This window comes from Amblyomma maculatum, chromosome 4 (assembly GCF_055883805.1).
Source record: "Amblyomma maculatum isolate TAMU_Amacu chromosome 4, ASM5588380v1, whole genome shotgun sequence".
Taxonomy (NCBI): domain Eukaryota; kingdom Metazoa; phylum Arthropoda; class Arachnida; order Ixodida; family Ixodidae; genus Amblyomma; species Amblyomma maculatum.
The window spans coordinates 12,847,125-12,870,496 of record NC_139347.1 but is presented as its reverse complement, the minus strand read 5'-3'; the positions used below and the strand labels follow the sequence as shown (position 1 = coordinate 12,870,496).

Sequence of the window (23,372 nt, the reverse complement as noted above, 5' to 3'; positions counted from 1 at the left end):
ATGTCACATAGCTCATTGCGACGTCGTCAAATAATAAGAAAATAAATGATTCGCTTGAAATGTTTTCACAGATTCGTCATTTCGTTTACGAGTTGTACATGGTTATATATATTTACCTAACTATGTAACTCAACTTACAGATTATATGGTATTATTTCGCTGTCTAGGAAGCTAGGCTCTCGAGTGGTGCAACTTTCTCCAGTGCAGCGGCCACTCGTGTTTGGGATGAAACTATAGCCTGACACCAGAGATTGGTACTATGCATATGGCAATATATTTTCCTTTGTTCTTGTTATCTTTTTGCAAGGGATAATTTTTCAGTATGGTTGCTATGTTTGCGGTGTGCAGTGGTACTATGGAAGTAAGCGAGAAAAGTGCTTTACAAGCACCAATAAAAGAAAAAAAATAATGAAGTTAAGTTGCCAACAAATGTGCGTCGGAACCATGCTGCGAACCTGTTCGGAACGGTTCTTCCTATTTGTTCCGTTTCAGGTTCAGCTTCAAGATGGCGGAAGAAATTTGGGTTCGGTTTAGTTCTAGTTCCAGTTCAACACCCTGGTCTTCAGTATATCACCCAGTAAATTATGGCAGTTACTGCAGCTACAGCACACTGCAGTCCCTCTGCCTAAACCCAGAGATAGCAGAGTAATGCTGGCACAGAAAAACATAAGGCAATGAGCTGTTTTTAATAAATGCGGACCTCAAATTCAGACGGTGCTGGGTGCACAGTGAATAGGACATTGGCTTGTACACTTGAAGGTTTAAGTGATGGAGGTCTCAACAGCCGGCTATTAAGATCAACCTGTCATAAGTTGTACTGTGAGTAATATGAAAATGTAGACTGAAGGTTGACTTCAGAGAGAAAGCTAAATATGCATGTTCACCTGTCCCCATAAGTTTGCAAAATGTAATTTTGCGTTCCTTGCTTACAAGGTAAATCACTTGAGGTTGTACACCGCACTGTAACTGCCATTTAAGCTGCGTAACTCTATTTCAGACTGCATGCAAAGAGGGCAAGTGAACTGAGTACTTTCCTTAGTATTTCTTTCCATAAACATTTGATTGCGGGTGCACAGCCAATGATTGCACAGAAATTAAATCTAAATCAGTAGCCTGAGGATTAGACCTCAACAGAAATACTATAGGCAGTACATACATGCGCGCAAGTAGCGGTCGCACTCCAGCATCATGCAATCCCCGGATATATTCATTGTGCAATTGCGTTTGTCATGTGTTGATGTGTGCCAGCAACAAACGAATGTGCGCTTTGTTCATAAACAGTAGCCCATCGCTTAATTTATACAAATCGGAAGAAAACGAACGCTTCCCCTGATAAGTGATTCAGCAAATGACATGCAGTGGTGGCAGCTCTCAATGTGGCACGATGGCATTTTCGGCCATGCGGTGTTAAAATTAGACGACAGCTGACAGGATGACAGTTTTTTTTTTTTTTTTTTTTTTTTTTTTTTGTGATCAGGAATATCGCTTAACAGAAATACCACGAGGCGTTTAGCACCTGAGGACAAGAGGTAGAGGCAAAAAGCCAAGCACGGACGTGGCGTCCAGACCGCAGTCGAACATGATGAGTGTGTTCTTGAACTTCAGCACGCTGCATGGCTTGTTAGGATTGCTGCTCAGACAGAACTGCAACAGAATCGGAGCCATACCAAGGTCAATGTACCATGGCCATACGGTGATCAGAACGCGAAAGCAAACTTTTTCGCAACAAAACAGAGTCGAGACGAGCGATATACTCACAAGCTTCATTGCAATGACGCAGACGCGAAACTGATCCGATACCTGGCATCAATCAATATGGCATAAGGTGGCGCACATATGAGAAAGATAGTTTCATGCCTCGAATCATTACGAGATACTAGCCGTGTTTTAAGTCGTCAACGTTACGAGTGGTGCTGAACGCGAATAAAATGCTGAAGTGTCTAACGCGGACACACCAAAGCGGGCGCCTTTCAAGAACGCAACATGGCAACGAAACGGTTGCGCACTAGGCGAAATAGAAGCTGCAAAATAAGCGTCTATGAGACGCAAGCCTGTTTCTGTTGAATGGCAAACTTTTTTTTTTTTTTCATACAAAAGCTTTTTGCGGCGTCGGCTAGCGTCTGCGTCGCTAAGGTGGCGTCGCCAAGGTAGATCCCGCGTCGCACGCTCGCACGTGCAAAGCCGCAAAGACGCAAAGCCATCCGTCGGGCCATCGGCTCGATCGCTCAGAGCCGATCCATATCCAGTCCATGCGTTAGCAAAATGGCAGCTGCCGCAGAGGACGATGATGCTTGGTTGTACGGTGATAATGACAAAACAGACGCTGCTGTATCGAATGAAGGGGCCGATGATCCGAAGTCACAGGCGGATGATTCAACACTTTTGCAAAATAAACATGAATCGCAACAGGTACGCACAATCTCCAACTTGGGTCAACAACCTACTGCGGTGCCACGGCCATGCATGGGCCGGTTAACACTAGGCGCCTATCAAAGCTTTGTGGAGAACCAGTGGAGTGAATAGATTTAGTCTGCGAAAACAGAACAATAATGGGGTTGCGTGCGATTTCAGGACAGCCTCTGCGTTACAACGCAGCAGGTCGCAGGTAGAACATCGCGCGCCCCGAACTGTATTGTTTGTATGCAAAAATATCTGTTGCAGTTGGAATCATTTTGTAGCGGTAAAAACACGGACACAAAGAACACAAAACACATGGGACACCCGCTAGCGGGTGTCCCTTGCGGGTGTCCTAGCGGGTGTCCCTTGTGTTTCGTGTTCTTTTGTGTCCGTGTTTTTACCGCTAAAAAATGATTCCAACAAGAAATTGCCAACTAGCCCAACTTGATGTTTTAACGAAATCTGTTGCAGCTTATTGAACTAAAACTATGTTCAAGCTTTATAGGCTGCGCAGCGAATGCTTGTGAAAAGCTGAGTTGATTGCCAATTAGATCTAAGGTTAACTCTTTTGCTTTTTAAGCTACCGCGTTAAAGCCATGATGTTGTGCACTGTTATTTAGGCTGAGCGCTGTCTCAGCGTAGGCCATTTCCTGCTTTATAGAAGGTTACGAGATTTTGTACGTGTGAAAACATGCGGTATGGTACAGGAAACCAGTCGAGTTCTCGCCAACTGACTTCTAGTAGCATAGCAGAAAAAGCGCTGTTGCTATTGAGATTAAGGAGTTCTCTGTTGGAGTAACTACTTGAGTGTCACCAAAGATATCCTAATGAACTTGCTCGAGCAAAGACCTGACCGAGCAAACAGCATCAGTTGCCAAGAGCAATCTCTCCATGTGTCAGCTTGTGTCCTTCATGTTTTTGGCGCCCTACGGATGACTCAGTCAGGTGTCTTGATAATCACACTTGACGACATTTCCCTGAAAGCAAGAGTTGATTTACGAGGTTCATAAAAGATATCTTAAGGTACCAAACGAACTTGCTTGATAAGAGGCTTTTACATATTCTCCCTTTGGTCTAGTAAATGCATCTCGGCCAGAGTTCACTGTGAGCATGGGGATGCCTAGGAGTATAAGATCACCCCTTTTGGCGTTTTTTTTCAGGATGACAAGGAAGCGGGTGAGCTCAGCTGTGAGGATGAGCAGGGACAGCAGTCGGAGGGTACAGGCACAGATCCCGTGGAGGCCGACGGTGAAGCTAAAGGCCCAGGTTTAGACACTGAAAAGAATGGGGATGCTGGTGACGGAGCTGACGACGATGAGGATGATGACGACGACGATGACGACGATGTCCAGGTTTGATTTCTTGGATGCAGAAGCTATGTGTTTAGGTGTGATGTGAAGAGGTGGTGACACTGATGTTAGTAACGAGCTCTGAGGGGAAAGCAATCAATTTGGTTTTCATTTATGCACAAAGTGCATGATTTCAAGCAGAGTATCATGGCATTGTTTGTGGGATACTGATAAGTATCGTTAGTGTACATTGTGTGTGTAAAATAGAAAAAAATATGTACAAAGACCAACAACTGAATTTTAAAGACCTGATTTTTTTTTTCTGCACAGTGGTAAAATTAGATATGTAAGGTGCCTTATTCAGGAGTTGTTTTATGAATGCAGTAAATTTTGTCTATGATTTCTCAAAATTTTGATCAGTGGATATGCCCGTTTTTATGTGTCTCAATGCTGGAAATCATGATCAGTGAGTGATAATAATTGCACACTGTCAAAAGTGATGAGCTAAGAACTCACATAGTCCCAGTTGCCATAGAGTAATTAAACTGCTTTAGTACAGTAGTATATCTGTTTTAGTTTCCAGACCAAAAGTTGTTATGGTGCAGTGACATGTGCCTTTTTGACAATAGTTTTGTTATTAGTTATAGCGTTAGCAAAGAAGTGCAAAACAATATGGCACCATCTATTAGTAGAGGCTGAGAACACTTCACTGGCAATTCAGTGGGGTTGCTTTTTATTGGAGGGCACAATTAGCATAATTGCATTCTATATCCTTAACACCAACAATTTGTAAGACAGGAAAAGATGATTGCCACACACTTATCATGTTGGCTTGAAAGTCATCAAAATATTATCCATGACGAATAGGATTTAGATCAAATCTTGGCACATAACCTGAACTTGCAGTACCTGCTGAAGGGGTTCTACAGGTGTCACCCCATAGCCACCTTCTGCACACGGTGTTGACTAGTAGCTACGGATATGAAAAAGGCATACGATAACGTGTCAAACGGTAAGATAATTTTTTGAAGCTGAAAACACTTTACTGGCAATTCAATGGGGTTGCTTTTTATTGAAGGGCACAATTAGCATGTAACCAACACTTTTGAAAGCAAAAAAACAAAACAAAAATTGCATTTACTGACTAATACTTAACTGCAGGGTGATGCTTTAGCTTGCTTTATGTGACTTTCACTGCCAAATTAACATTATTGATCATTTCTTTATTAGAGCAGTGCTTAGTTGTTAAAATATACATCACTATCTTTTCATTCCTACCATGAGTTAGCACATGCTTTAGGCAGTTTTCAGTCTCTATGTATTCAACTTTTGGGCACAAACAGTGAACACACTACATGAGGCACATTTTATCTATTGTTTACTCGAAAGGTCCAAGTAGACATTAGAGAGAGGTTGGGTTGTATGATGAGGGAGGGATTTTAGTGTGTATCTGCCCTCCGGTGCCAAGTCATTAAGTTCTAGCATATTTGTTTCTGCATAACATTTTGGTGCCAACAGCGTGTCACATTTACTATGTTTGAAGTTGTACCAGTATGAATGGCAACACGTGCAGTGTATTGGAACTTCCGTTTGATCTTTAGCTTAAATGAATCACTGTTAATGAAAGTGATGACTGGGCATTCACATTTGATTGATGGTAACTCGAGAGCCTTGTCTTCAGTCTTCGACAGCATTGTAAATATGCAGCAGCTTAGGTGCAGGACCACATGTGCGAGCAAAGGTATGATTCGCCCTTGTATAAAGTGCTCCTTTCACCTATTGTTACTTATTACGCTCCTATTGTTAAGCCTCTTACCATTTACTATCAGCACTGTAACTTCTTGCTGGAATGAATGCACGAAGGATTTCCATAGTGTTCTCGTGAGTGATTTGAACGAAAAAAATTAGAGGGTCTCTTCGATGCCTCTTAAGAGGAAAATGGCAAAAGCCTACCCTTCCTCTCCTATCATTTGCCTCTTATCTGCGTTCGTTGTAGTGCTGCATATAAATATGATTGGTTTGCAGGAAAGGTAAGGTGCAGTATCTATCAGACTTTCTCCGGCAAGTGTGAGTTTGGACAATACAACATTGCTCCTGTCACATGGCATTCCTTCGCATGCGCTCAAGTGTGGGATTGCAGATGGCAGGAACGTTGAACAAGGAGAAACATCTTGCGGAATCTTGCGTCAAGATCTTGCACACAACTCTCGCGCATGAGATTTCGTTCTATGAGCCTAGAAAAGGCTTTCGCCTTATAAGCGGACCAAATGACAGCCTCGTCACACCAATGGCCGCAGGCTACACTTGCAATGTCCGAGCCATTGAAGAAACGCTCAATGCAGGTAGTTGTGCTTCACTTCGCATCATTACGCAGCTTCACTTCGCATCATTACGCAACCAAGTCCTCATCATAGTTTTGATTTGGAGTGTCTTGAGTCTGCCACTAAAGTGCTCCACTAGTCGTCTTCATACTGTATGGCTCTCGCTGGCTGTCATATGAAGTGGGGCGCATGTAATTTTGGTTCGCATAATTTAGACTTTGTAACGCATTGTCTGTAGTAGAGGTTCACTGGGCCCAGGCCAGTTCATCATAAAGTGCAGGTTTTCACATGAATGGGGGGCATATAACTGAGGATCTGCTGTGTACTCTGATACCAAACAAGGCTTGAAGAAAGTGCACATAGTTTGAAATATCCAATGTGTGAACTGCTAGTGTGTTTCAGGGCCAGGTATGCCTTACTTCCAGTATCGCATTCAGTCACCTCGACAGTTATTTCAAGGACTACAGTTCTTGAAATTACTGGATCAGGGCATTTAAAATCCTTGAAAATCCTAAAGCTTTTTTCTTTAAAACTGCTACTAGTCCTTGGTGTGTTTGCCAACATGCAGGTGACCATCCGTGACCTCAAAGCCTCGCCCTACGGCAGCTACCCAGGCCCAACCCAAACAGTGAACCTGAATATCAAGCGAGGCCCGCCCTTTGCCAGCAACCTAGGGCCTGGTTCAGGGGTGCCTGGTGTGGGCAAGACCAAGGGCCTTGATGTGGATGAGGTAGGCCTCATCAATGGAGCCCCCATCTACGAGTTCAACATTGAGTCCCTCGAAGACAAGCCATGGCGAAAGCCAGGTGCCGACATCACCGACTACTTCAACTATGGCTTCAATGAGGACACGTGGAAGATCTACTGCGACCGTCAGCGCAAGCTTAGGTCGGACAACAATGTTCCGATAAAGGTGAGTCTGTGCTACCACTGCCAACGTGCGCCTGACAGTTTTCACAAAAGTGCTTGGTGCAGCTCCCCTGTGTTTGTGCCTGACCATCTTGTGCTTTTTGTGTGTAGGTTTCTGGGGCAGGAAGAACATCGAGCTTGCAGCGGTACCCGCAAATAGCCCGAGGTTCTTCAGAAAATTACCTCGCATGCAAATGGCGTTTTCAGACTAACAAAATCTGGACATAATATTTTTGTGCTTACTTTGGCATTGGTCTAAAGTTTCTCAGAAAGGTGCATATTGAGTTTGTGGCATTGACAGCTCAACCTCCGCCATTAGCATGCTTGAAGCGGCTGCGAAAGCTAGAAATTGGGGTTACTCGAAGGGTTTCATAATTGTGGCCACTTGTGGCACCCCAGCAGTTGTCCCCAGCTGGTGATGGGGCTCAATTAAATCTATCTCAGGAAATTTTTAACCAGTAAGACTATTGTTCATGTATGGTGACTGAGGCATCTAGTTCTGCGTGACTGCCGGAGTTGGCCTTATCATGGGTTGATGGTAAGGACAGGGCAGTAGAGGGCAGAAGCTTGATGAAGTCGAACCACATTTCTGCACTGAACATGCCTCGATACATCAGCTATTGCTGTTGTAACATGCCTTACGCAATAGCCTAAGTTGTTCAGTTTTCGCACTGATACTGCATCAATATAGCGTTTGCTGGAGTGTAGCTGGCCACCGCCTTTTTAAGCGAATCATTAGTAAGTTAGTAAGGTGCATTTTGTGTACAGTCCCCATCACTTTAGTATGTAATTCCAGAATTGCATCGGCTGCATTCTGTCGCTTCTCTAAACCATCATATGCACACACAGCATACTGAGAAAAACGGGGCCTAAATAAGGCTAGTCATGGCTATCTTGAAGGCATTTTTAAAGGGCTACGGACACCTAGTCTTCAGGCTCTGTTTCTTTTCTGCTGATACATAACAGTGGGGAGGGGACTTCAGGAACAGCACAACTAGCCCGACTTGGTTTAGGTAACTATCGTAAAAACCTGCATATAATACGAGGCTTTATTCCCCAATTTTACCATGCCAGATTTCTGCCTCATATTATATGTGCGTCGGGACAAATTCGCAGTTCCGGCCTCGTTATTAATCAGCGCTATCATCCTCAGGCTTCCAGCCAGACGAGCCGTTATCTAATGGTGGCGTCGGCTGACTGTTTCAATGGTTTCGATTTTACTGCGCTGTCTCCGCAATCCTCACGACCACGGCGCCCGCGATGAACACACGCGACCGGGAGGCGGTCAGTCACATCTCGCATATGGTTTAGGGACAGCGAAATGATGACTCGGTACGTTGCACGGGTTTCTCATGAGCCCCTCCAGCCATGCTGGCCACGTCCTACAGCCGAATCGGGGACCCTTGACCAGCATTCCTAAGGAGTGCTTCGGTCGCACTCTCGAGAAATGTGGGATACCAAACGTGTTTGGAGGTATGAGAAAGATGTCTTTACCAAGTGACTTGTGGCAAGCGATACACTGGATGACAACTATCGCAAAAACTCTGATTCCAGGAACACTTACGGAGCGCACACGCTGCACGCTTATGCACAGTGCTGGACGCGAAAAGGCGTGAGCGCGGCGCATGCTAGCTGCTGTCCCGCATCCAAGCTAAAAGCGACCTACTGGTTTTAGAACAAAGTGAAGACTATGTGGCTTCTGTGATTGCTGGAGCGATTGTGGGCTACTCTTCTTATGGTGTGTGGAATTCTCCGATCTAGCGTATCGGTGCTAGGAGGGGAGTGAACCAGCACCAGCACATGAAGCTGTGTGGCACTTCATGATGCTTGGTGCGGGGTGGCGTTGAATGCAAAAGCACTGAACGCGTATGCCCCGTGGGGCAGCTGCGAAATCTAATGCAAATGAATACTTTTGCTGATCTTTCCTTTTTGCACTATACGTGGATAGAAACTTTTTTTTTTTTTTGCTACCCCGAAATTGCACCTCGTATTATATGCGGGTTTTTATGTTATCGCCGTGCTATATCTCGCCAAGAGTTCTGGTTGCAGAACAGTGGAGCATTCTCTGCACTGTTGTCTGCCAAAAGTTTCAGAACCACTTGCAAATGACACGTGCTTGCAGCGGGGACAGTAGAAAAGCGGAACACTTTATGTTGGCTGTTGAATTAGGCCTGTTTGTTGTTTATACATGGAAGAACACACTGAGGCTTAGGGAACGCCAAGCCATCCCTCATTTAAAGCATGTCGTACATGCTCAGAAATGTGTAGCGAAAGTTTCATTTTGGGTTCTGCATTTTCCAGAAGGCTTAACTAAACCTGTTAAAACAAAATTTTTAGGTAATTTACTAGCTTGGTGTACCTAGTTTATTAAATAGGGAGCAACTATTTGGGTGGAGTTGTTGCACTTCGGCACGAAATAAAACTTTACCTCTTGTGCTAGCGTGAGCATGCTAGATTTGCTTGATGTTGCTTTCACGCTTTTTTTGTTGCTCGAGAACTTACCTCTTCATATCCTTTCTTGTTGTTTCTGTCACTAGTCAAATGCCTTAGCTCATAATAGTTCATAACAAGCATCTAAATATCCATTTGTACTTGCTAATAACTGATGTAATTTTCAGTGCCCGTTAAATTACAGGAGCTGATATGATACTGCGGTGTTTTGAGCAGCCACTTGATTCCGGAATGAAGTGTGCGAACTGCATGTGTAGCGCAGGAAAAGAGCCTCGAATTGCATGTTGGATACAGCTCGAAGTTTGGTTTGTTTTGTTAGTCAGAAAACAGAATGCTCAACTAATGGAGTCTTCATATATACTACTATTCCATCTCTCCAGGCATAATGTTTTGGAATGAGTGCTCTGGCGTTGCCCAGTGTAGAAGCATGATTAGTTTCTAACCTTTTGTACATACATGGCAAACAATTGATCTAGACCTGAAACTGGTTACAGTAAGTGTTGAATGAAGCGAATGATCTCTTATGTTTGTCTTGGCAGTGAATCATGGCTGTAAGAGTTACAGCTCGCATTGCCGCATCAGGACTTACTGGAAATAAGAATGAAATAGGTTTAAAAATTGTAAAGTTTGTGCCTGCTATGAAGAATTGAACTAGTACTCACTTGGTACTTTCCGAAAGACTAGCTTTCGTGGACCCGTCAGGCTTTAGTTCATCTGGTGTATCTAGTATTTCAGGTATTTGCTGGATGATGCCATGTACAGAGGAACTTGAATTCTAATGTTCTTGGATACTGAACTACTTGCCAGTGGCATGGGAATTAATGGCTGTTAGTCTGGGTATGACAAAAATTTAATTAGTTAATTAAGACAAATGTACTCCTCCTACTGTAGTGGTGATATGTGTTGCATATCTTGCTCTATTATTTGTACTCTACTAGTTTGAATTTAATGTAATTTGTCACAGTTCTCAACTAGCTTTTATAGGAGGTAACTGAAGTTCTTTAGAACCTCTTTCTTTTGCTCCATCATTTCTTGAGTTATAGCCCAAACTTGCTGCTTTGTTTTAATGCTACTGCTGGTTTCTGCTGTGCTGAAATGTTTGTTGAAGGCTGCATGGCAAGAGGTCTTATTTGAAGGTTTCCGCATGTTGTTTGTCATACTACCTCATTATTCATTTGGCGCTGTGCTTTTTGAAGGCCTTTGCTTTTATGTGATTTCTGCAGCCTTTTGTATGTTTCCCTCGAAGTCGTTCTATCCTATCTGCACTTGCATGTGTTTCCCTCTTCAGGTCTCTGCAAAATCCTTTCCGTGTTATACATGTTGCTCACTTCCCCACCATAGCTATTTCATTATTCTATCTGTAACCATTTATAACTGAGCATGGCTCCAGTGCCTGGCACTAACTAACCTGCTATACCTAGTCCTCTTGCCTGAGCCATGAAAATGGCAGGGTTATTTTAAAGTCTCGTCAAGGAATTTGCGTAGGCTGAGTGAACTGCCAGCAGATAATTCGTTGTCACTGTGCAACCGCTCCGAGGTGTTGTTGCAAGGCGGGCGTAGCTTTTTCTTAAGTGCTGCTCTCTTGACGTGTGAAGTGGTTACTGTCAGTTTATTGTTCCTCTCTCAGCAAGACGGAAGAGAAGGACGCAGCTTGTGCTATAGTGACTCGGCTCTGACGACTCTTAGCCCGGACCTGGGTGCAAATGCAAAGGTATTTACTGCGCCAGCATAGGCCGCTGACTTCGTCCGGGGGTCGTGTGCTTTTCTTGCGTCTTTGTAACCCTTTCTGGCCTGTGCTCACTTGCGCTCGTGATGAACCTTGTGTATTGCCTCTTCGCAACTGCATGCCCTGGCAGTGTTTTCCTCACATTATGGTGACTTGTAACATATGTGTTCATTTTATTTTTATTTTTTTTTTGCTGCTTAACCTTCTCGGCAGTGCATGAGCGAAAATCTTAAAACGTTGCTAGTGGGGCCATTGCGTTTATGCCCACTAGAAAAAGAGTTTCATGTGACGGGGCACAGTGTTGTGTGCATTTTTCCACATTGGTCATGTTGACTTCCTGTGGTGTTCGCCCTGTGTGTGTTGACAACTTGAGGCAGGTTAGTGGCCAGTAGAGTCTGACCGCTGGCCATCTCACTCGCTGGAGGTGTGCTCAGAGAGAGAGAGATCCTCCACCCTCTGTGTTTAGACACAGCACACTGCTTGCTGGTAACAGCAGGTTGAGGGACGTAGATTTGAGCGCTCCTTAAAATTGGTGGCAGTTGCTCTCAGTGCCCCTCGAATGACAAAAAGAATGCCACAGTTTTTGTTACCTCTAGCTTCACTGGGTGTAAGAACAACAACAATTTCATCCGTCGGTGCTTTTGTTTCAAACGGGGCAGTTCAGGTCTTTGGGCACACTTGCTACTTTTCACATAATACATGAGGCAGAACTACTCACTGCATTTTGAGCATGTGTACGGAATGGTAGAGAGAGCAGAGCACGCAAACAAGATGAACATTGCTCTTAAATCACAGTGCATGTTTTAGGTGCATGCGCTGAGAGAAAATGGGAGGAGGGGGGAGCATTCCAGGGATTGCATAGTGCCACTTAAGTGTTGGCTTTAACGATGCAAAGCTGCACATGGGGGCTAGTGAGAGGCAGCGAGTTAATTTTGATAATTTGGGTGTTCTCTAGCGTGAACTGAAATCGCACAGTACTTCATGTGCGGTTTTTCATTTCGCCTCTATCAAATTGTGGCACGGTGGCGAGTGAGAAAATGTGAGGAAGGCAGCGGCGACACCTGACTCAATATAACTCCTGGAAATGATGAAAAACAAAAAAGTGGCAGGAAATTTACCTGGAAGGGCACTTCTGTATTCAAAAGAAAATTAAAAAGTAGGGGTGTGAAAATATTCGAAATTTCAAATAGTATGAATCAAATATGTTTGCTATTTGATACATATCCATATTTGAAAAACTGATATTCAAAATTTTAAAATATTAGAAAATACCGACTGCACGGAAAATTTTCGAATTTACCGCAGTATCTCCCACACTGCGCGCTTCATCGCAATGCGTGACTGCTTGGGCTGTGCAGTGAAGAATCCTCAAAACGCGACGGGGCTGCTTTGTGAAAAGGGACCCTTGCTTTTCTTGAAGAGGGCCTTCCCGACCATGTGTGCAAGGTGAAGCACTTAACGAAATCGGGAAAAAAAACGTTGTTCTCACTTGAGTTTCACTTCTAGTGCAGACAGCCATTATGCAGGTGTTCATCAGATAAAAATACTGTGATGCAAACAGATCTTACATTTTTTCAGGCCCATTCGATTATGCGAGCTGTCAGTTAATTTGGAATTTTTTTCTGGTCTCTTGAAAGCCAAATTAATGAGAGTTTAATTTATTCAGCAGCGATTTGATAACTACACCTGGTTTCTTGCAGCTCCTTCCTGTACAAAAATTTGTATACGGAGTCCTGCATAAAATTTGTATTGGATCTTTCAGTAGGGGATGCACTTATGTGCAATTCTAGTTTAATTTTATTTGCGAATATCACATGAATTCAAAAGTGGATTAGACAAACATTCTTTGCTTTGTTTTTTCAACTTTTATTTATTATTTTTTTCTTCAGTTTTCAGATAATCATTATTGAAAGGCATTTTTTGCCCATATCTGTATTCGATTCATATTCAGAAATTTCAATATTTGCACACCCTGTGCTGCCCTTCACCCCCACCTATTGACTAATAGTAGTTAAAGGTACCTGTATGACTAGCGAAATGCCCCTCCCTTAAGGCATTTGTCTAAAGAGCACTTGATAAAGTGCTAAATTGATGTTGCGATTGTGGTTTAGACAATGTAATGAATTATGATTGTATATTGACTTCCTTTTCTAAATGTTTGAAGCTTTGCGCATTGCAAGCCCAGGGGCTAGGTGTGGTTTAACGTGCATGTTTTATGTCTGCTTACAAAAGTGGCTTCAGTAAATCGACTTCTGGACTGTGGGTCGTTCTAATGATGGTCACTAGTTTTTTCGGTGACAAAATTCTGTTAAGAAGCATGTTCTGCTGAACTGCTGGATTATGTGCTCTAAAAGGATACGTTTGTTGGATTTCATTTGTCTTTCAGTCTTCATACACATTGTTTGTTTGCCTGGAAATTTCATCAAGAGCTGTGTCAAAGCTATTTTTTATGCCCGTTATATTTCTTTAGAGGTATCAGTTGCTCGGTAGATTGAAATGCCATATATTGCCGTGCACAAGTTGACTTTCTTAACATATGTGGCCAGCCAAAGTTGAGGTGGCAACCTATTCTGCAGGGTGTAAAGTAGTTTTGGTCAAGCTGTGTGTAGTACTTGCATGGCACTGCAGCTTGCTTCCTTAGTATGTATTCGCATATAAAAAAAATTCTTAATTTATATGTGGATTGGTTTTGTCAACAGAAATTCGAATTGAGTGTTGTTGACCTGGTTCACTCTCGCTTGCGGCCACGTTTTTGTGCAAGCAGTAGGTGGCACGGAAACAGACTTTAGGTATCAGCTGGGGCATCCGTCATGCTGGAATCTGAAATTACAGGACCGTTAGTAGCTTGGTTTTCTGCCTTTTAGGCCTGTCAATTGGGCTCCATGTAAGTGCAGAAGGCAGGAATAAGGCGCGTCATTTCATCGCCTTGTATCTCCATTTACTTACAACTGGTTGCATCGCACTGCCATTACCGAAGGACTTTGTAGGTGTGTATCTTCCTGCTTTTAGCTACCCTGGGCAGCGGCATGGTGGCTATCGTTGACTTGTATTTGACATGTGTATATTTTTGCCTTTGAGTAGGGGAGCTGACTTATGCACGGCAACATATGGTAGTTCAAGCATCATGGCCAAAGGCAAGAGACTAGACGGGGCCCGTATAATAGCTTCAATGGCTCAAGGGATTGACCACTGTGAAATTGGATGTGGCACTCAGTTGTAATGATAAGCCAGTGATAAAATTGGTGAAGCACGCATTGTTGCTGAAATATGCTTGATTCAGTCAGTTTTTGCTGCATAGCCTCTGATAATGCATATGGGGTGCACCATCATCGGTCTTGGAGATGCATCACTTCTGTGCTCGTGGAAATAAAACAGCTCGATCATAGCAACTGTGTTCAAAAGTAATGACCAAAGGAATCTATTTTTTTTGGATGATGAGCAGTTGTATATTTGCTGATAACTTTTATTAAAATGATAATGATTTTGTTAGGGTGCACGCAGTAAAACCTTATTGATAGATTTAAACAAGAATTCAGGAGAAAACGTTTGTAATCCTGGAAAACAGAGTCTGAGTGCCTTGTTTTGAAAATTTTAACTGTTGAATGCGATACAAAGGCATTTAATATTTTAGTACATATTGACACTTTCAGTGCATAAAAGTGTAAATTAGCAAAGCAAGAATAGGTTCTATTTTTTTTAGTCCTCGCAGAATTTAGTCCGCATTTGCGATGTCCTAAGTGTGGAAAAGATTTATTAGCAAACTTGATCTGTTGACGGCAACGTCGTGCCGGGATCGCTTCCTTAGTTGTTTCTGGGTGCTTCGCCTCCTAATAATAAAATGCGGAGAAGCAATCGCGATGGCTCAAAGGCATGTTTTTGTTCTTCATGCTGCATTCCCCAGACCTGGCCACTCATATGTAAGTGCATTGTTGTAGCTCTCAAATGATTCACCCTTATGCCCTAAGACAATGCAAAGAAGCCACTACGTTTCTCCTTATGAAGTCTTGTCTTGCGGACTTGAACGGGCACCTTTTATGTCGACTCATCCTTCTTTGATGCTTCACCCATTTGCACGCACTGCAGGAAAGCAACCGTGGTGGGTGAGCGCCACTGTTCTCGTTTTTCATGTTGCGCGACCCCAGGTTCGGCCCCCTCACATGTTAGCAAATGTCCGATTGGTCACCAAACTTACTGTATGACCACAAGTTCTTGAAATTTAAACATATTAACTAGGAAATTATGTTATCTTGGAACAAAATAACCGGCAGAAAAATAGCGTAGTTCTGCGGGAGATTTTCTACTGCCCATGATTTTGACCGTACGAAATGGGAAATCGTATGACCGAAGAAAGTGTCAACGAGGTTATACTGTAATTCTGTTTTTAGCATGTTGTGCGTTTAGGCAGCAGGTCAATTCACACTTGCGAGTTACAAAGTGAGTGCGACTGGCTGCCTCTCGTAGCCAGGGAGCTGCTCAGCAATATCGATGTTCACATTATCAAGACCGATCCATGAGTGTCTTAATTGGCCTTGTTTGGAATACTTATCAATCTTTACTGCTTACTGGCAATAAGGAGCCGAATGTGGAACTAGCTTCCATTCGCTTCCCCGGTGCCTCTGATTGGTTATCGTGCTTTGACTCGCTCTCACAAAGCAAGAAAATCGAGCAGCATGTGACTGGCGTGCGACTGTCACTGAGACTGAGAAGTGTGAATGCGCCTTTATTCACTGGTGTCAATATTTGCGGTGCCCATGGCACTTGCATTGTGAGTGCATTTTTCACTGCAACCGAGTGCTGCAACAATCCAGGGTGGTTCATCCAGTCAGCGAATGTTTTGACCCTCTCAGTGGATCGATGCCTCGAGTGATAGAAGTTGTAATATGGGTCCTTGATTGTAAAGTCTTTTTTTTTTTTTTTTCATTGTCCTGCTTGCACTGACCTAACCTATCGAGCCTTACAAACTAACTGGTCTAGTCATGTTCAGTGAACCTTGTTGCTTAGTTAATCAATCGTGCATACTCAAACCAATGATTAGCACAACAAGGACAGGAGGAAACCTCAGAGGAGAGCTATGATATTCTGCTTTTGGGTTATTGCAGTGCAGCTGTTGTTTAAGGTTTCTAAAAATAAACTGCTTAGGCATGTGCCCACTATCATCCTGGTCAGGTGAAGTTGGTTCCTCGATGGCATTTAAGGGATGAGGGTCTTCCTTGATCTTGCAGGGCTTCTCCACGTGCCACGTTCTTGCTCAAAAACGGTAGCCGCACTGCCCCCGTCGAGTATGTGGTTTTTAGCCAACACCCATCATTTCAGATGCATGTTCAATGCCCTGTCTTACCCCTTTGATCAAGGAATTTGCTATGGGCTTCTTCAAGCCTTACTGTTAGCACCCGTGGATTTAGCGATGTGTTTGCATAAATGAGATACAGAGGGAATGCGAGTTTTGCACTCACTACATTCAGTGGAAGCGGGGTATCCTGCTTGGGCGGGTGCTTGAATCCACCATGTGCTGCACGAGTTTCTTTGGCTTCAGACATGATGAACACATGCAGAATGCATCGAGGTATGCATTTGCGCATCTTTGGTTCATAATCTAGCGGCACCTTTGAAGTCATGGTAGGAAGTTCCCCTGAAACCAGTGCTACATGCCCAGCTCCATGCAATTTTCATTTCTAGCCATGGAAAAGACAAAGCAGCCTCGAGCATGCCAGGAGTTCTCGAGTTTCTCGCATGTTTTGGCTGCTTGCTATAATGGTGCTCAGCCAGTTAACTGGGGTGTACGCAGCTGCACTGTGAAGGTACAGAAAAGTAAAAGACAGGAAGGGCTTGTGATTGTTAAATTCCTCTTGTCACTGTTGTGCTAACTCAAAATGCTCTCACTGGGCCTTTGGCGTGTGATGTCTGTTAGTATCATCAGGGGAGAGGACAGTGTTCCGAACAGGCATTGGCAACAGCAGCAGGGGCCGTGCACCCTGTCCTCCCCATCCCCACTGCAGGTGCCTATTCCCCCAGTCAACGAGAACAGCAAGTACACTGGCGTGGGCAGTGTGCCCCCACTGGGCTCCAAGAAGGCGGGACCGCCACCGGGCCGCAAGATGTCGGGCAGCATCGACGTCATTGGTGGCGGCGCCCCATCCCTGCCCAGCCGGCGGCCGGGCGCCGCCAAGGAAGGGGTCATTCAGGTGCGCCCCCTCCCTCTTTCTTCAGGGAAAGGCTATCTCCTATCCTTCCCTTCCTGCTTTCCCTCTTATCCTCTTTCTGGCATGCTCTTGGTGTTCCCTGCAGTGGACTTCACTCTGTGCAGTTAAGGTTAGAGTGTGAGTGATTCAGCACTGGCTGCTGCATAGCTTACATAGTCTTTTGCACACATGCAGCAGCTATAGCTAGAATTGAAGTGACAGGCTGATTCACAGCCATAGCCTGCGCCCAGTAACATACTCGGGAGTATGTTTGAGCATTATACTAAAGAATTTAGTTTTTTGTATTTGACCTCTAGTAGAGAGTAGATGATGCGCAGGTTTCCTTTAAATATATTGTCAAATGCTAAAGATACTGAGTATTGGCTGCAATGCTGCCTGCCTTCCTAATCACTCTGGATTGTCTGCTACATGTAATATGCCAGGACAGATGCCCATGAGCATAATCTAATGCAGTGACTCTGCTAAGCTGTAGCAAACATTAGGTACAGTGAACAGTTTGGTACACATTCTGCTGTCCTAATGCTTTCTCACCTGGAAACGATTGAATGAAGCTGCTGGAATTAGCTTTTGCTTTGATATTATATGCCTTTTAATTAAAAGTCACTGTCACTTGTTCTTTTCCTCACTGGCCAACTACTTTCCATTCTACCTTTCATCCTTTCTATTTCTCTTCCTCGTAACTACTTCTCGGATGGCATAAATGAGGGACTTTGCATAAAAGCTTGCCACTGAAAGGCTTACTTATCACACATTGGTGTATGTGAAAGGCTTGCGTATAAATGCCAGAAATAAATTGCTAACTGGCATAAGCTTGACTTTTTGTTTTCCCATTTGATTTGGTTAGACACGCTTGCTTAGAATGTTGTTGAAAAGAGCATACAGGGTGCAGTTCTGCTTACTCATCTAGAGTATGCTACATGTTAAAAGAAGAACTAATGTTTCCCCGAACATAATATAAAGCCTTTTTCTTTTTCTCTGCTTTTACTGAAAATTGGTACCTTGTATGTTTGTATGGCATTCTTCAGGCATGATATAGTATCTGATTGCTGTGCTCTGCCCTGCTTTGCCCATGTGAGATGTTTGGGAGGTCGTCCTCATTCTAGATTTTCATTAGTATTTGTTCAGTCTGACAACACCTCGGAATGAGTTTATCACATCTCTATCATATTTCTTGCTGTGGGGTATATTTGTTAAATGTGCATTCCCGTTCAAATCATTGAGCAAGTTGGCACTGAGTAGCATTATGTGGCAACTTCTGACCTGAGCAGGCTTTGCTTTTCGTAATTGACTCAGCATGTTTCTAATCTTACAACCTGTTCTTTTTCTAACATGTCTATTTGAAAGGCTTTTATTTGTTCAGAATTGAAATCACTGCCACATGGAATTCTATGTTTAGCATTAATGTTTCAGGGTTGAGCACCTTGTCTGCTCTATATCCGGTATAGAAATGGGGTTGGAAGGGTGGGAGCCTGTAGAAGTCTCTGCTTTTGTTGTGTTTGTTTGGTTATCCTTGCTCTGTAACATAATGGTCTGTATGATTTCAAGAATAAAGCTCACTTATTGTCAATGCCTTAAGTTCAGACTTTTTTCACTCACTTTTTGCTTAGTTTCTTTGATCTGCATTGCAATTTTTTGTCACTAAGTTTTTATTAATGCTAGATTGGGAACTGCAGGTACAGAGAGAAAATGAAAGGTTTGAGATGATGCAGTGTCAACAGCAGCTGCAATATTTGTTGGTTGGCTGTGTATATAGTATGTGCTGTTCTAAAAAACTGCTTGTGTTCATCAGCAACGTTCTGCGGTCCTTGCATTCAGTCTCGACAAACAAAAATGAGTCATATGCATGCCTTTATAGAGCTATTGTTAGTTCACCCAGCAGTTAAATGGTCGTATACATTTTTGCACAATTTGTGAAAGAATGTAGTGAATTTTTGTACACCTCTGATAGAATTCTATTGCACATGACACATTTCATTTAGCCTGCTCAGCATTACCAAAATAGGTTTTTTTGTTGCTCTCATTAAGCCTCTTTTTTGAATGGCAATCTCCACCTCCAGTTGTAACAGCCTGATGTACTGCTAGACTTCTATGCGATCACTGCACAACCTTTCTTTGTCTTCTATTCCTGCTATAGCACCCTAAATATGGCATCCTGCCTACATACATACTTTTGTCTGTCATGATCCCCCCCCTCACTCATTGTCTGCACAGCTGTACTCTGTCCACTCTCTTGTGCTGTCACATCTTTGTGGGTTACTTCAGTTTGCCTCTGCTCGGTGAACTTCTCGGGAAATGATTGAACATGGTATTGCTATTTCGCTGACCGACGGTAGTGGCAAATTGAAGGCACCTCCAGTTGTGTGTTGGCCTTGCCTATGTAAGTGCTTGCACCCTACAGCGTTCACTGTTGCCTCGGTCGAACTGAGAGCACCTTTCCCTGTCGGCACCTCGCAGGTGATCGGGGCCGGGGACCAGAGCATGGGCGGCATCACCCTGCCCCCCACTCATATGCCGCCGCCCGGCTACATGGGCATGGGCCTGGACGGGCTCGGCGTGCCGCCGCCGATCCCGGGTATGATTCCAGGCGTGCCTCCTCCGGGCTACGAGACTGGCGCCTTCCCACCGCCGCGGTTCACGCACCCGCCCCCGCCGCTGCCTGGAAGCGGCGGGGCTGGAGCAGGAGGCGGCAGCGATCGCGGCTCTTCGGGATATGATGACGGCCGCTCGTCCTACTACAACGGCGCCGGCGGCTACGGCCAGTCGTACGGGGACGATGGCGGCGGAAGCACGTGGTCGGGCCGCAGCGGAGACCGCGGCGACAGGCACGGGGACCGTGCGGAACGTGGCGACAGGGAACGCGATCGGGAGCGCGAGCGCCCTTCGTCGCGCCGCGATTACGACGACGAGGAGAGGCGCGAGTCCCGGCGCTACCGCGAGTACTACCGGGAGCGGGAACGCGACCGCGAGCGTGACCGGGACCGTGACCGCCGGGACAGGGGTGGCCCGGACGACGAGTACGAGGAGTCGCGCTATGAGCGACGACACCGTGAGCATCGGGGCGACAAAGAGGAACGGCACCGGTCGTCGCGTCGCCGACACCACCGCGGCGGCGACGACGAGGAAGAAGAAGAACGCCGCTCCTCCAAGCACAAGCACAAGCGCTCCAAGAAGGAGCGACCCGCACCTGAAGAGGCCGAGCCGCCGCCCAGCGAGGGAGCCGCCCCCGACGCGGCTGAGGAGGCCAAGGGCGATTGAAGCGGTGGGTCGGTGCGGGTCAGTGCACTACAGGGGAATGAATTGTGGTTCATGAATGAAGGTTCAGGCAGGACTTGGCACGCTGGGTGCTGCGATTGGTTGGCTGCGTCCAGAATCACTAAGAGTTTCCTTCAGAGCGCAGCAGACGGTGACCGACACTGCAGGGACTTCTGTGGCATCTAATGGGACTCACAGAAGGCGGTGCACATGCTACGTGACTGCACTCCTCCAGATGTCATGCATGCTACCCTCTGTGAGAGCAAATGGCAGTGTTGTGGAAGGCCCTTGCAGTGCCTTTAGCAGTGCCAGGCATGCCTGGAACCTCTCGATGATGTAGCGGTCATTTTGAGGCTCGTGTTCGACACGTGTACAGCGCTTGCTGTTTCATTAGTTTTGATTTAACAGTGAACTGAAGTGTACTGTCCACTTAATGGAATGAAGACGTGGTGTCATTTATAAAAATGAAATATTTGTTTCACCACTTTTGCTGTCCCTATTTCAGATTATTTCTTAGTGCAATGGATACTATGCTTGTCTGTGCACGTTTTGTGCACAAAGGTCCACTTTTTTGCAAAGGGACAGGCAACTGCTGCAGACAGCATATAAAAACTTTCTGCTGCTGCTGCAGATAATTATGGCTTGCAGGCTTTTTGCAGTAGTGTATATCACTGGATAGACAGACTGTGTATTTTGAATATGTTCTTCAAAAAAAAAAAGAAGACCGTATATTTTGAACATGTTATTTAAAAAAAAAAAAACTCTTATTAGTTGATGATACAAAGCATGTTTAGGTTATTTTGTTTGTATCATTCTTGCTTCTATAGGTTTGTGAAGTCAACTAGGTTTTTGCACAGGAATGGTTGTTATGACAAATTGAAATCCAGGCCATGTATCATCGTGTGTGCATAACCTTAATGTTGATCCTTCACTCTTTCTGCAAATTACTTGTGCTAAACCTTAGCAACTTTTGTTGCTTGCAGGTTTGAGACATAGCTCACAATGAAATGTTTTGCAGGGTTCCATTATGGCAATGTACTGTGTTTCTATTTTAATAACTGTAAATAATTGAACTCGTGCATTTGTTTTCAAATGCTTGACAGTTAACTTGCGATGCAGAGGTTGTAAACTGCTGCTTTACACTTGCAGGAACCTAATAAAATAAGAGGACCATTATTATTGAATGCAATTTTGAGACTATTCTGTGCATTTCCGGATGGTTCATGTCTTTTCCATTAAGTGGATCCGACACTTTTGGTTTGATCTAGGGTTATCTGATCTTTGTACAGTTATTGCTTTTCTTATATATCTATAACTTTTGTAGGTTATATGTGAGGCTTGCATTTGCATATCTTATTTCAAAAGCATGTTGTCAGTCATTAATACAAAGCACATTTAGGTTATTTTGTTTGCATTACTCTTGGCTCTGTAGGTTGAAACCAAGTAGCTCTTTGCGCAGGAATGGTCGTTGGGGCATGTTTAGAACCATCCAATGTTTCTTCATGTGTGCATGAACCTCTCAGTCAGAGTGCGTGAGTGGCAATGTGATCTTAGTGCAAAGTGTAAATGACAGCAGATGTTGAAAAAAAAATGCTCCTCACACTTTCATGCAGTGTTGTTACCATGCAGCCATACGTGAGCAAAATCAGAAGTGTGTTGGTCCACAAGTAAACTAGCAACCAATGCTAGCTTACAGTTTAATTGGTTTGGTCGTTGTATATTTATGCTAGTGGACATTTATTGGTGTACAGTCAGTGCTGTGTAGACAGATATCTTTGGCATTGGCTTATACCTCTGGTTGCATGCCTTCACAAGTCACATTTCATCAATCTCCATGCATTCATGTAAGGATTTTTTTTCTTGCTTCTTTGAATTGAAATCTCCTGGGGAGAAAAATAAATTCATTGCACAATCGTGCAACTCTTCTTTGGCTGTATGTATACCATTGCAAGCTTCACACAAATTTTGCTAGCACTCACCTTATTGCAAATATGTTTTTATTGATGCCATTTCCAGTTGTCAGCAGGGAAGCTGTCATAGTTATTTGTCTACTGCATTATCAAAACCTTTTGGGCATGCTTGCATAACCTGTGTATAATAAAGCAGCTGACTCAGCAGCATGTTTAATATTCACTGTGGCATACCTTGAAGAAATGGACGTGTCGTGATGATGATCAGGTTAGTAATGCAAATGACATTTCATGAGGTTGGATTAGAAAAAAATGCTGAGGATTTCTAATGTAGCATGAGAGTGGTGTTGCCTAAAATAAGACCTTTGTCTCCAACAAAGCTTTTTGAGCCAAGCAGAATCTGGAGCTCCGCCTCGGTATCGTCCCTCTCGCATCAACGACCTCGCCTGCATCGCTACGCGGCGGTGATGAAAGCGCTGCAGCGTTCCTATGCATAGCGTTGCTGTGAGCTGTTCCGCAAGCAAGCAAGACAAGATTCTGCTTGGGATAGTAGCCTAGTATAACCCGGATTAGTGCATTTGCATTGAAATCGCGCACGCAACCTAAAAACATTTGTGTCGAGGTAGTTGTAGGTATCCAATTGAAATTCTTTGCATCTCAACCACGTACGAACTTCCGAGTATATACATGGACTTGCGTGATGTCCAGCGGAAAGTTTGAGATAGAAATATGCCTTTAGAGTAACCAGCATGTCAGCTTAGTTATGTCTGTGTCATATTTAATGATTGGTTTTGTAATTGGATCGCAAATTTCGGTGTTTCACAGTGTACGCCGTTTGTGCATAGTTGTGAACTGCAAAGCGGAACGCACCCGCCACACTGAAGTGCAAAACTAAACTTCGTGCTCTTTCACTTGAA

At 44.2% G+C, this 23,372-nt stretch overlaps 2 protein-coding genes across 6 annotated transcripts in view; one reads left to right on the top strand and one right to left on the bottom strand.

Annotated features, from left to right (window-relative positions):
• IntS9 (integrator complex subunit 9) overlaps window positions 1–2,169 on the bottom strand; it is a 46,354-nt gene extending 44,185 nt beyond the window's left edge. Inside the window, exons 1-2 of the mRNA XM_084600748.1 lie at window positions 1,759–2,169; window positions 1,517–1,644 (exon numbers count right to left, since the gene is read on the bottom strand). Coding sequence (XP_084456874.1) covers window positions 1,517–1,644; window positions 1,759–1,767 — 137 coding nt within the window. The 5' untranslated portion in view covers window positions 1,768–2,169. The remainder of the gene's footprint in view (window positions 1–1,516; window positions 1,645–1,758) is intronic.
• A 50-nt stretch (window positions 2,170–2,219) lies between these two features.
• On the top strand, window positions 2,220–22,662 carry LOC146190309 (uncharacterized). 5 transcript variants are annotated; one of them, XM_084600749.1, is made up of 6 exons: window positions 2,220–2,409; window positions 3,558–3,749; window positions 6,576–6,920; window positions 10,995–11,078; window positions 17,054–17,275; window positions 19,748–22,662. In XM_084600749.1, the coding sequence occupies exons 1-6, from the start codon at window positions 2,263–2,265 to the stop codon at window positions 20,546–20,548; spliced, it is 1,791 nt and encodes a 596-aa protein (XP_084456875.1). In that variant the 5' UTR covers window positions 2,220–2,262; the 3' UTR covers window positions 20,549–22,662. The 5 variants fall into 5 exon arrangements, with proteins under 5 accessions (XP_084456875.1, XP_084456877.1, XP_084456876.1 ...); XM_084600750.1 differs by having other exon boundaries at window positions 2,221–2,409; window positions 17,090–17,275; XM_084600751.1 differs by lacking the exon at window positions 10,995–11,078.
• Window positions 22,663–23,372: the final 710 nt, after the last annotated feature.

What these genes read in the sequence shown, in the direction of transcription:
- LOC146190309 (XM_084600749.1), top strand. Translation starts at nt 2,263, where the DNA reads ATGGCAGCTGCCGCAGAGGACGATGATGCTTGGTTGTACGGTGATAAT. An exon ending in ATAAACATGAATCGCAACAG is followed by an intron (nt 2,410 to 3,557) that starts GTACGCACAATC and finishes GTTTTTTTTCAG; the next exon opens with GATGACAAGGAAGCGGGTGA. An exon ending in ACAACAATGTTCCGATAAAG is followed by an intron (nt 6,921 to 10,994) that starts GTGAGTCTGTGC and finishes TTCCTCTCTCAG; the next exon opens with CAAGACGGAAGAGAAGGACG.